The sequence below is a fragment of the Chinchilla lanigera genome, unplaced genomic scaffold (assembly GCF_000276665.1).
Source record: "Chinchilla lanigera isolate Chin_1 unplaced genomic scaffold, ChiLan1.0 scaffold00002, whole genome shotgun sequence".
Lineage (NCBI taxonomy): Eukaryota > Metazoa > Chordata > Mammalia > Rodentia > Chinchillidae > Chinchilla > Chinchilla lanigera.
The window spans coordinates 9021187-9034849 of record NW_004955403.1 but is presented as its reverse complement, the minus strand read 5'-3'; the positions used below and the strand labels follow the sequence as shown (position 1 = coordinate 9034849).

The 13663-nt window shown below is 35.9% G+C and overlaps 1 protein-coding gene across 2 annotated transcripts in view; it reads left to right on the top strand.

Annotated features, from left to right (window-relative positions):
* Nucleotides 1–13362, top strand: part of Pms1 (PMS1 homolog 1, mismatch repair system component) — a 78955-nt gene extending 65593 nt beyond the window's left edge. For both annotated transcript variants that reach the window (XM_005373313.2, XM_013512339.1), the window contains exons 10-13: nucleotides 1700–2185; nucleotides 5382–5512; nucleotides 9909–10069; nucleotides 12608–13362. In XM_005373313.2, the coding sequence (XP_005373370.1) occupies nucleotides 1700–2185; nucleotides 5382–5512; nucleotides 9909–10069; nucleotides 12608–12772 (943 nt within the window). In that variant the 3' untranslated portion in view covers nucleotides 12773–13362. The remainder of the gene's footprint in view (nucleotides 1–1699; nucleotides 2186–5381; nucleotides 5513–9908; nucleotides 10070–12607) is intronic.
* The last annotated feature ends 301 nt before the right edge of the window (nucleotides 13363–13663 follow it).

Genomic DNA, 13663 nt, shown 5'->3' with positions numbered 1-13663 from the left:
TGGACACTTTATTTCTGATACTGTATTGTGTTGAAATTTGTTTCTTATATTTCAACAGCCTCTCTGACTTTTTTATGCATGATGCATCTTTTTCTTCATTCTTTTATATTTTGTCAAAAAGTATAACTTTTACGTGTCTGCCGTTTTCCTGTTTTGTGCTTGTCCTATCTGTTTTGTTTCTTCTGTTCTTCCTTTTTTGAAGGGAAGCAGGTTGCTTTAAGGTTAAATAAATGTATGTTTGTGTCTCATTTTAATTCTATTGCCTCTATGTACATTGCCTTTGGTGAATACTTTCTGCATCCTTAATTTTTCATAATCTACTTAGTCTTACTATAGTAATATAAAATGTAAAAATTTGGCAGGTAAAATTCTCCTTATGTCTAGTTTACTGTAAATATGCTGGCAGAAAGTTCCCCTCTTAACTAAAATAGCAATTTAATCTTCCTTTTGAAGGACATTTTTGCAGGTATAATCAAATCTGGATTTTGCTACTTAAAAGATTTCACTGTGAATTTATGTATTGCTTCTGATGACATTCACCTTTTTTTTCTCTTTCTGTCTGGATAATCTTAGGATGTTACCTTAGTATTTATTTTTCACCAGTTTGTTTCTATTGTATCTAGCTGTAGATTTCTTTACATTTTCCTGCTTTGGATTTACTGCTTTTAGATCTGTAAATTGTTAGACTTCACATCAGCTAATTGCTAGGGTTTATTTTTCCACTATTGTTTGCTTCTCCAACTTTCTATCTTTTTTTAATTTGGGACTCCAAATTTTTAAAATCTAGAAGTTCCACTTTCATTTTGCTTTTTAAAAATAATTTCTTTGTTGACGTTTCTATTTAAGTCCTTAAGCACCTATGAATAACTTTTTAATTTTTTTAATAGTTATAACATTTGGGACATCTTGATAATGACTCACTTTTATTGCTTCAGTGGTAACTTTTAAGTGTATAACTGGACATTGTGGGAAGCATGTTTGAAACTCTGGATTCTGCTTTCTTCTTCTAAAAAGTATTAATTTTTGTTCTACCAGGTACTTAAATTACAGATCATCTTCAGCTTGTGAAGCCTTTTTCATTTGTTAAGAGATTCTGAGGGTTTTACCGTTAGTCCGAGGGCAACTTCCTTAGTTCTAGGACAGATTTTTTTTCCACTCTTAAGTTATGGCCTTCCTCCAGTTTTAATTGAAAGCTCAAGGTGTTTACAAAGCCATACAACTGTGGAATTCAGACTTCACACTTCGATGTTTCCCCTGCATTAGGCAGCATCTGAAATCTCTGTTGAGCTCGTTCAGCCTTCTAATGGTGGTTTTCCTCTTGGCTCTCACACACGGGATTTTCTCTCTCAAGTTATTATAGAAACGAGTAGTTGTGTGTTCTTACGACACAGGCTGTCTGACTGAGGCCTTGCTACTTCTCACCCCCTCACTGCTAAAAACAGCCCTCTGGGTAGTAGCTACGTAAACGTAGGAATGTGGATGTATGCCAGTTTCTGCCCACTTTTGGTTGCTGTTCAGCACTTATTTTAAATAGATGAATTTTATATTTTGTTGACAATTTAGCATGAACATGTACAGAAGGGTTAGGCCAGTATTTGCTTTATTATTGGACCTATGACCAGTTCTTTCTTTTTACATTTACTTAAAATATTAATATATTTCTGGTATGACCTCATTAGTACTCTATCTCTATTTTTAGATATGAAGAAAAAGCTACTAAAGACTTGGAACGATACAATAGTCAAATGAAGAAAGCCATTGAACAAGAGTCACAAATACCATTAAAAGATGGCAGAAAAAAGATAAAATCTACCACCGCCTGGAGTCTGGCACAAAAGCACAAGTTGAAAACCTCATTATCTCATCAGCCCAAACTTGATGAGCTGTTTCAGTCCCAAACTGAAAAAAAAAGGAGTGAAAATATTAAAATAATACAGGTCCCTTTTTCTATGAAAAACTTGAAAATAAATTTGGAAAAACAAAAAAAATTTGACTTAGAAAAAAAAGATGAGCTTTGCTTGATCGACAATCTCAGGTTTCCTGATGCCTGGTTAATTACATGCAAAACAGAGGTAATGTTACTAAATCCATACAGAGTAGAAGAAGCCCTGCTATTTAAAAGACTTCTTGAGAATCATAAACTTCCTGCAGAGCCACTGGAAAAGCCAATTATATTAACAGAGAGGTATGGTGAAGTAATGTAATTTTTTTAACTTTAAGAACATGAATTTATATTTGATTAGAAATAAAAGGTAAAAGGTTGACAGTCTTTTAGTAGGAATAAATAATATTTAAAGAAATCTAAAAATTATATTCCTAATCTTTTAATGAACTAGTTGCTTGTAATTTTGTGATCTCCATTTTAGTTCACTTCTGCGTTTAGCAAATATCAAGTTTATTTTTCCGGTACTTTAGTAACTTTCCTAGAGTGAGTTTGATATTAGGTTGCTATGAATATCTTTTTAACATTTTCAAAGGTACACAATAGAATTATACAGTAAAATTTTTATGATCTCTTTCTCAAAAATGGTTATTTTCTTAGTTAACTATGAGTAACTTTTTCATACTTTACACAGTAAAGTATGAAATTACAGTAGTAATTCCTTGGAATTGTCCCTCATTATCTCAAAATTTTAAATTTAATTTAAAATTTAGTTGCATTCAGTACATTCAGGATCCATTCATACATTTTGTTATGTATTTTAAATCTCTTAATATTACACCATTGTGTTTTTACAGATGCTGAGGCACTTAGTAGAATATCCTGTTGTCTGTGTCTCTACTTTCTTGTGATAATGTTTACCTTCTTTTTCTCCACCTCGTGTCAAATTATAAGTTAGCTCAGGAAGATTGACTAAATTTAGATTTTTCTGGTCAGACTTCTTAATAGGTAAGGCCATTCTTCCTAGTTCACCATGTTAAAGATGCCTAGCAGTGAGTTGAGCCAGTGGCTTCATTTTCCATCTTTTGGTTCCCTGTCAGCCTTTCTGTGCAGTGGATTCATCCACATGATTGTTGCCTGAACTAATTTTATTTTTGGTTGTAAAGTGGTATTTTTTACATCCTAAGTGTACACATTGCTGTGTGTAAAAATGAATAAATAATAACCGATCTATTAAATTTCCTTTTTTTACTCTTGATATTTCTGTTTAATTGTGACTCAGGTAGATAGGATAAAGATAAAAAGATAAAAAGACATTCAGAATTTGTTTGCTAGTACACATTAGATGTTTCGGAGCCTCCAAGAAGAGAACAGAAATCATTTATAAAATGCGTTAAAGCCCTAGTTAGACACATTCCCATCAGAAGGGGAAACAAATTGGGCTGGAACATAGTAAAACATCTGTTAAATCTGTACTTTCAAATAAGGTAACAGTAACTACATTAAAAAATATTTTTCAGGATTTTCTTCTGTTGTTCAAAAACAAATATATTGCAGACTTATTATTTAGGGATTATACTATCCTGAATGCCAACCTTTCTTAATTAAGCATGGACAGTAACAAAGTATAATTCAAAGTGTAGCTGTGTTCCCTCATCTTAGGAAGTGTAGTATCTCCCCTCGGTGCAAGTTTTCCAAAACTTGGTCATAGACTAATTACCCACAAGGCTGGCAGAGCAATTATGGATTGTGTTCGGTTTTCTCACCAGAGTTCTAATGGCAGTTGTGTTGCTTACCTCTAATGGAGTAATTTAGATGTCTGTAAGATACAAAATATTCAGCATAGTAAAAGTTGATGGTGTTGATTGAGCACTTACTATATGACAGAAATTTTGCTGTCTTTTCATAATCTTATTTTCCTAGCACCTTTATGAGGTTGAGACTGTCATCCACGCTTTATAGGAAATTACAAAGGGAAATTAAATAACAACATACCTTTACATAGCCAGTAAGCAAGGATGCCAAGATTCCAGTCTAGATATTTTAACTGTGGACCATATTATATCATTATCACCCACTCTTAGACTAACTTTCAGAATGTTGGCTAGATGAGAGAAGAGTGTATCTGTCTTCATTGTGTTAAGCAAAGATATAACTTCATTTGCTTTTTCTGTCCTTCTTTTGTCTCTCTCTGGTACTGGGAATTGTACCCAGGGCCTTGTGCATGCTAGGCAGTTCTACCACTGAGTCACATCCTGAGCCCTTTTTACAGCTTTAAAATTTTATTATTATGGTGAAAATTAATTTTTATTATTAATTTTGATTATTAGTTTACGTGTTTGCAGTGCATGTTATATGTACAGAACACATCTTCACTCCATTTTCAACCCTTTTCCCTTTCCTTCACCCCTCCCTTCATTTCTGGATCCCCTTCCCATTTGAGAAAGATGTGTCTCCCTACTTCTTATTACCTTTTATTTTGCTCCTGATTTATACTTTAAGTTTTTCATATAAGAGAAACCATGTGATATTTAAGCTTGTTCGTCTGATTTATTTCAGACAAACATTTGGTCTCAAGGTGCATCCCATTTTAAATTTTATTTTGAGGCAAGGCTCACCTTGAACTTGGATCCTCCTCCCTCAGCCTCTTAAGTGGCTGAAATTACAGGCATGTGCCACCACACCTGGCTTTATTTGCCTATTCAGAGGATATACAGATGCAGTGAAATAGTGTATCATCCTGCACTGGAACATAAAGCAGTCCCTAGACAAAGACAGTACCTGCCACAGAATAAAACACTCAGACATTTATTGAGTGAATGGAAAAAGGGTCACTATTCACTTTTTAGCCTCAACAGACACCTTTTACAACTAATACGAGGCAGTCTGACCAATGCTGAAACAGATGTGAGTTGTCAATTTGTACCCTAGGTGATATTTGACTCGCTCAAAATTTTCTTCAGGGCCTACACCACTAGAACCATTCCATACACCACCTTTGGCGGCATCCGTCCTTGGACTGGAGTGTAGGAAACTCTCCCAAGCTTTGCAGTGTTGAATTTAAAAGTTCCCCAGAGAAAAAGACACATATTTAATCATTTTGTTATTAAAGAAACCTCTAGGAATTGAAAATTTAACCGGATAAACCACTTGAGTCACTTGACAGTGTTGTTACTTTGTTTTAAAAGTTACTACTTATAAATAAAGGTTTTCATTTGTTTATGTGTGGAGAGCTATTTTTAAATTTTACATTGAGTTTGTAATGTTCTAGAAGATAGAACTTGTCTTTTATGTGTTTTTCTTCCTTCCTGGACACAGCATTGTATGCAGTAGGTCTTTGTAAAGTAGTAACAAATATGTAAAAAGTTTCTCAAAGGGCTACTTACACATTTATATATTGATTGATAATGTTTTTCAAAAGGTCTTTGGATCCAGTTTTTAAATTCTGTTATTTTCATCTGCACATTTAATAACCTAATGAGCCATAATTCTTTTTCAGTCTCTTTAATGGATCTCATTATTTAGAGGTTTTATATAAAATGACAACAGATGACCAGAGATATGATGGATCAATTTATCTATCTGATCCTCGTCTTACAGCAAATGGTTTCAAGATAAAATTGATACCAGGTATGATAATGTGATTTAATGTTTTCTTGACTTGGGAACATAGATGTGTTCCAATAGTTACATACAGGTTTCATAATTTTCGGTTATCATGGTATATTTTCATCTCTCTGAAAGTCATTGCCAGTTTTGTAAAGGTAGGCTAACTTTAAAAAGATTACTTCATCCTGAAACAAGCAAATCTGGCATCTCTTTCAGTCTAATAAGTTGCATTTGCCTAACTGATCAACTAGTTAATTTTATTGTAATTTTTGTCATTGTTTGATATAATGTGTAGATTGCCTTATTTAAATTATAAAAAATTTGGGGGATGGGGGTAGTGTCTCACTGTATAGCCCACTATGCTGGCCTTGAAATCTTGACCTTCCTGCCTCAGCCTCCTGACTGCTGGAATGACAGCTATGCTACCATGCCTGGCTAGAAAAATTCTTTTTTCAGATGATGGAACAAATAAATAAGCTACTACCACTGCCTAAAAAATGGATATCTTCTTTACCTTTAAAAAATTTACTCGTTTTGCCAAGTAGCCATAAGCAGTATCTTACTTGGAGCGTGCATGGGGAATTGGCGTCTGTGTCTTTTCTAGAAGACCGACAATCCTCTCTGATTAACAAGGGAATTCCTTGGATGGAGAGAGTACGTTTTTGTAAGAGGTTAGTTCTCCCTGCTGGCCCTTCTCTGTTCTTTCACAGTCTCCATATTTAACTGTGGCTACAGCTTCCAGGGCTGGCTTTGTCCTATTACTTTCTATTCATCCATTGCCAAGGGGCACCAGGGCCCGTGAGGAGTGACTCCATCGTCACCTCTCCTGCCCCTACACTTGTCACACTCCAAAGTGTAGAAGACAGTATACAGAATCATGGAGCTGGGTATATGTAGAAAGTGTTCTGATGTTCTATATTTTCAGTCCTCTTGCGTGGTGTTTGCAGTGTTAAAGATGGCTGCCGTAAGCTTCCTGTCTCTCTCCTCACTTCTAGCTATTGGGACTTGGGGTACAGATTGTGTACACAGAGGCGTAACGTATCTTGGGGAAAGTCATTTGCCCTCACTGTTTTTTCATCATAAGTAATAATAATTCTTGAATAACTGTTGTGCACACAGTACTAGTCTAAGAGGTATTGCATTAATTTATTTAATCTCCCTCATAGCCTGTGTGGGTCATAGGTTCTATTACAGATGGAAAACATAGGCTTGGCAGAGCTAGGTTCTGTGAAGAGGACAGTTAGTGTAGAAACAGGATTTGAACACCAGCAGTGTGCCTTTCGAGTCTAGCTCTTAACCATTCATTAGATTGCTTTCCTATTAAAATGGGGCCATTAACTTCATAAAATAGTGTTGAGTACTATGTTAGGAGATAACGTAAATGAATGAGCATAGTACATAGTACTGAGCAGTGGCACAGATGCTCAGATATTCTCTTCATCCCAGCCTGCACCCCTTTCTTAGAACCTGAACTGACGTGCAGTCTTACATGGGTTTTGGTTCCGTTTTAAGAGAAAATCTTGCTGTGTTATCCTGGGTTGGCCTCAAACTCTCCTTGTAGTCCTGGATAGCCTCAAATTCATGATCCCACTGCCTCAGTCTCCCAATCGCTGGGATTACAGGCATGTGCCATCCTGCCTGGCTGGCAGTTATTTCTTTTAACCCTCCTAGAAGTCTTCCTTAAGGCTGCTGACACATTTTTAATTTTTTTGAAGTACAAACCAAAGTGTGTGTGTGAATGTATTTTATTATTCATCTGTTTTTCTGGTTAGTTATGTGACGTTGATGGTAGTGCTTAAAAAAAAAAAAAAAAAACACAGAAAACCAAAATAACTATCCTGTCTGTAACAAAAGCATATTAATTTTTTGAGCTGATGAATACATTTCTCCGATAGATGCTTTTAACTGTTAGCTTACTGATAGTGGTTTTTAGTTGTGTTGATGTCAAATATTTTTCACGACACTAAAGATGAAAAAATGATAAGAGTTTTCTACAATCTGACTTGATTTGTTTGAAATTAGCTATACATAGATTATGGTCAGCGTTCTTTTTCCCTTGTCAATAGTAGATCACAGCCAGGAGTGGTGTTGCACACCTGTAATCCCAGCACACTGAATCGGAGGGAGGAAGGTCACAAGTTCAAGCCCAGCCTGGGGAGTTTATCAGCTCAGCAAGAACCTAACTCAAAATAAGAAAGAGCTGGAGATGTAGCTCAGTGCAAGGACCATGGGTTTGCACTCCAGCACCAAAAAAATAAATAAAGAAGTAAATAAATAAAAAAGAGGCAGCTTTCTTCCCCCACCTCATTTTCAAAACTTAGGTTGTGTTTTCTCAACGACCATGTCTCATTTAGTGAGAATTTTGTTTGTAACTGAATCGACAGTTTGCCAGTCCTCACAACAGTTTTGGATATGGATAAAGAGAAAAAATACATATGACTTGGAAGAAAAGATGCTTAATGTGACCATAAAAACTGCTTGTTGAGGATAGTAGCTTTCTGTTCTGCCTAAGAATTCCATATTTTATGAAGTAAAAACTTGTCAAGCCACTTACTTGTTTTCCTTCAAAATTAGAAAGCATTCCACAGAATTTTATGAAATTTCTTGAAAGTTTGTAACGTAGTTCCCAGTGTCACTCATTATTGCTCATTCTTCTCGTTGGTGGCCAAGTACTTTTAAGTTGTATCTACCAATAATTCTGTGTCAAATGTTACAACTTCAGGGCAGATATACTTAGTAGAATTAGCAGTAGTGAAACACTGATATTTTGGGACATTTTCATATCTGTATAAATATGTAAGAGATGTGAGCTAGAATATTTGCCAGTTCCTGTTTGCTTACTTTATTTCAAATTCCACTTAAGGAGTTTCATTGACCTTTACATCATACTTTACTGCTAATGACACTAAAATTATCTTACATTATTCTCCTTTTGTTTCCTAGAAAAAACAATGCTCTGTTTCATCTCCCACCATGTCTGCCATCCAAGTCAGGTCAAGGAACAGTTTAGGGATTAGATCTTTGAAGTTGCAGGATCTGAAGCTCATCAAGTACATCACACCTCTCTCTGTCTCTGTCTCTCTGTCTCTGTCCGTCTGTCTGTCTGTCTCCCTTCCTGTTGCTTTCTCACTTTTCCTCCCTCCCTCCTTGGTCTCTTCTTGTCTCTTCTCGTCTCTAGTCTTTTATCTCTTTTTTTTTTTTTTTTCTTTTCCCTTTCCTTCCCCGCCCCGCCAGTACTGGGGCTCGAGCTCAGAGGCTCCTGTATATTATGCAAGTGCTTTAGTGCTGAACTACACCCCCAGCCCTCTTTATTTTTTAGTTCAGACAGAGTTCACCAAGTTTCCCAGGCTGGCCTCAAACTTGTGGTCCTATTTCCTCAGCCTCCCAAGTAGCTGGCATTACAACCATGTGTCACCACATCTGGCAGCACCTCTTTTTACATTAATTCATGTAATGAATTACATTAATTTTTACATGACTTTATATTAATGAATTACATTTGCTTTTTACATTAATTCAACTTATCCAGAGTTGAACTGTCTCATTTTCCTCACTTCTAGGTAATATGAGTTAGATTTCAGTATTAAGAATATTATGGTACACATATATCTAAATAAGACAAATCTTGTAGTATTCTAAACCCAAATTTTGATGCTTTGGCATGTGTGCTCTTATGGATTATTTGTCCACTTGCACAGTGAATCATGTGGTTACTTTTTAGTTTTAATCATTAAAATATTGAAAATAGTTTTTTTTTTTCTCTTTTCTTTTCCCCTGGCACCGAGAATCGAACTCACGACCTTGCGCTTGCCAGGCAGGCACTGTGCTGCTGAGCTAAATCCCTAGCCCCTTAAAATAGTTTAATGGATAGCATGTCAGTTTTAAACATTGTCCTAATGAACCATTTTGAGTAAACATTAGTATTTAATGTCCTCAAATTAATTGTACATTAATAAGTTATAGTGTGACTGTTTTATAACTTGTAAGTTTAAATAATCACAGGATAATCCAGGCCTTTAGGTTAGATATTAAGCCAGTGGGATAGAACTTGAAGAGCAACATTAGCTAAAACCGTTTAACCAGTTGTATTTTAATGAATATCATGGGACGTCATTTTCTCTCCAAAGTAAGAAATGTTCTAAGCAAATGCAAGGACCAAACCAGCAGTAACTGAGATTAAATTAAATTACATAAAGGACATGTGGTGTCAGTGAGCACTTATGACTTACTGTGAAATCCTATGGGAAATTGCTATTTGTTTTCTAACTAAGGAACAAAACTTTGTCTGACCATATTAAGTTCTGATGAAGGTTTGCTAAATGTTTTACCAGTGCTTTTGTTTTTAATGGATATGTTCTGGAATATAATTTTAACTAAACAAATTTGAGTCTGTATTTGTTTGGTATTTTTCTTTCAGGAGTTTCTGTGACTGAAAACTACTTGGAAATAGAAGGAATGGCTAATTGTCTCCCATTCTATGGATTAATGGATTTAAAAGAAATTCTTAATGCTGTATTAAACAAAAATGCAAAGGAAATTTATGAATGTAGACCTCGCAAAGTGATAAGTTACTTAGAGGTAAGTAATATTAGATTAGGCAAGTTGGCTAGGCTTCACATCACTTAATTATTCCTTAATAAAGTAGTAAACGGTTTAAGAATAGTAAAACAGGTAGTTTCTGTAGGGTTTGTTTGCAAGAAGAAAATACTGTTTTTAAAAGAATTCCATTAAAGCTTCACATCATCAGCTGTGGATATGCATGCAAAGGAGAAGCACCTAGGAAAACAGGAGAAAACTTTAGTCTGAACCACAGGGATACTTCCATTGAAGACCAGTCCAAATAAGGTGAATCAGAGATACAGAAAGCATAGTAAAAGAAGACCCAAGCGATAGAAAGGCAAGCAAGGAAGGAAATTTTACAACTAAGCATTTTTGGCATATTCCATGTAGGGTGGTGGTTGCTAGAGGACCACTGGGTATGGCTGCTACATCACAGTGGTGACCTTGCAGAGAGCCAGACTGCCAGCGTGGTGTGAGCGGCAGGTGCTTGCAGGTGGTTACAGAGGACGGTGGTAGGACGATGTCAGCAAGCCGCAGGACCATGCAAGGTCGGGAAGAGTATGTTTAGCATGTTTGTGTTGAACTGATGCAAAAGAGAATAACAGATTGGAGAACAAATGTTCCAAAGAGACAGGGATATCAAGAGTAGCATTATAAGGGAACAGCTGTTTCTGAGTTGAGCGGAAGAGGAAAGAGAAAAGTGAAAGTAATACTTTTAGATTAACTTGAGAAAAGCTATGCCTGATGCAGAAGGGTAAAAGAAGGGATTGGGGAAGCATGAAGAATTTGAGTACAGTAGCAAAAATCTGAAAGTAAGAGCTGTTAAGTACTGAAAAAATATCTGCAGTGAACGCAGAAATTTCAAGGTGTCACTGAAGATTCATAAGAGCTCACATTTGCTTTGGATGTAACCAGGACAGTTTCACGACTCTTCAGCTGTGCCTGCTAAAACTGTCCTAAGCTAGAGACTGGCAAGATGGGTATGATGGATAACAAAGAGGATGATAGGGAGAAATCTGAGTACCTTCTGCACAAGAAGCCATGTTAAGTCCTAGAGCTTAGTGTCCTTAATATCTCACTATGTATTTCTACCTTCACTTGGGAAGGATGATAGAAAAGTGCTGTTAGGTCAGGAGAATAAGGAGCGATTGGAGAGATTAAAGATTAGAGTGAAGAAAAAGAGCAAGTTTAGTTGGAATAAAGGAGGAGAATACTTGGAAAGGCAATAGGTGTTTGGTTAAAGTAAATAGTGTTAAGATTCAAGATCTCTGAAGGCAATAGGTGTTTGGTTAAAGTAAATAGTGTTAAGATTCAAGATCTCTATCTTTAAATATATTAAAAGTAGCCAGGCTTGTGGAATACCCTTGTAATCTTAGTACTTGGAAGGTGGAGGCAGGAGTGCCACAAGTTAGAGACCAGTTTGGGCTACATAGTGAATTTAGGGCCAGCCTGAGCTATGTAGCGAGACCCTGTCTCAAACAAAGAAAGCAAAATAAATACATTAAAAGAAGCAGGGTTTTCTAACAGTGTCTTATCCCCAAACCTTCAGTTGCTCTTGTCTCAGAAAATAGTATTAACATTCCAAATTTGTAGAAATTACCTTCCATTACCCTCCTTTTTCCATTTGTTTTGTCTTTGGTGGTACTGGAGATTGAACGAAGGACTATATCTCAAACCCTTCTTTTATTTTGAGACAGAGTCTTGCTAAGTGACTTGGTTGCCCAAGCTGGGCTCAAACTTGTGATCCTTCAGATTTCATGACTCTGCCAACTTATATCAGCAGTCTGTACTGCCTTCCCTCTCAGCTACTATCACCCTAGTCCCAGCCTCACTGCATTAATTGTCACCAAGAGCTTTTGCTTCCATACTCACATGCCACCAGACTGATTGCTTTCAAGTGTGAAATACACATCAGGCTTTTGCTTAAAAACTCTGGTGGCAGGGCGTGGTGGCACACTTCTGCAGTCCCAGCACTCAGGAGGCTGAGGCAGGAGGATTACTGTTGAGTTCGAGGCCAGCCTAGGTCATGTAATGAGTTTAGGCCCAGCCTGAACTATATATATAGCAAGACCCTGTCTGAAAAAAACTAATAACAGTAACAAAAACTCTTACCTGGTTACTTCTCTGAATATTCACCCTTGCCTCTGCCTAACTCTCTTAAAGGTATTGTCTCTTCCCGTTAGTAACTGTGCTACACTACACTGAACTTTCTATCTCGTTCTCCCTGTCTGAAATGATTTTTCTTTCCTATGATCTGTGCATGATAGCTTAATGGCATCTCTTCAACTAAGCATTTCCTAACTACACAGTTATTGTCTATCATGTTGCTAAGTTAAATTTTGTGTATTATTTACTCAATAAATCTTTGTCTTTTTTATGTTTTCTTTTTTTCTACTCTAGAATATAAATTTCACGAGAGCAAAGGCCATATTTTCTTGTTTGCCAGTATTATCTCCAGAACCTACAATATAGTTGATGCTTAATAGATATTTTTTGAGTGAATAAGATGAAAATAATTTTGTCTTCTTGCTAGTATAATGTGCTTTCTTTTCACAGGGAGAAGCAGTTCGGCTATCTAGACAATTACCCATGTACTTATCAAAAGAGGACGTTCAAGATATTATCCGTAGAATGAAGCACCAGTTTGGAAATGAAATTAAAGGGTGTGTTCATGGCCGCCCATTTTTTCATCATTTAACCCATCTTCCGGAAATCTCATGATTAAATATAAGAAAATTAGTCATGGTTGAAATAGATATGGTCATAAGACAATGAGTCAGCTTTTAAACCATTTTTGTATCATGTGTCAAGTGGTTATTTTATAAAAGAGGATTCACTGGTTTATATATTGAAAAAATTTTCAAAACTTATAAAAACTTAAATAAATTGAGGTGATTAATTCATTTTATTCTCAAGACTAGCCTTTATAAGAATTTGTAAACCATAAGCTGCACATTGGAAAAAGTATTCTAGGTTATCCATAGGCAAGGAGAATTGACACAAAACACAGTGTTGAGGTGGCATATCTAACAGAAGTTGTCATTCTTGTTTAAAGTGGAATACAGAGAGAAAATGAAGTTATGAGGAAGAAGAAAACATAACTTGAGAAATCCTGCCTTCATCCTGGGGTAACAGCTTAGATGTTGCTGCCTTTTTTATGTGATAATTATTGAACTTTGGACTTTAGGGGTTAGAATATGTTGAACTCGGCAAGATTTAGGTTTTGGAAAAAGTTTAGGTTATGATCTTTTTTTGTACATGTCCCTTCAAAAACTAGTTGCAATGTATAAATACAAAAAGTTGAAACATGATTTTTAAATGAATTTATTTTTGTGTATATATATTAGGGTGACTATAGCATCTCCACACACCATCTCCCATAATTCTCATGGATCATCTTTTTATTCTTAAGATCTTCGTATTAAGATACAAATTAAAAAACTTAAGAGTTCTACTTGTAGCCCACCCCTTTTGCTGGAGCCATCTATTTCCCATGACCTAGTACTGCTTTTGTTCATCCACGACTCCCTTTTATAAATTTACTACCTTCCTCATATAATCCCTTTAATTAACAATACTCTGAGGGAAGAGCAGCTCACCGACAAACAGTGT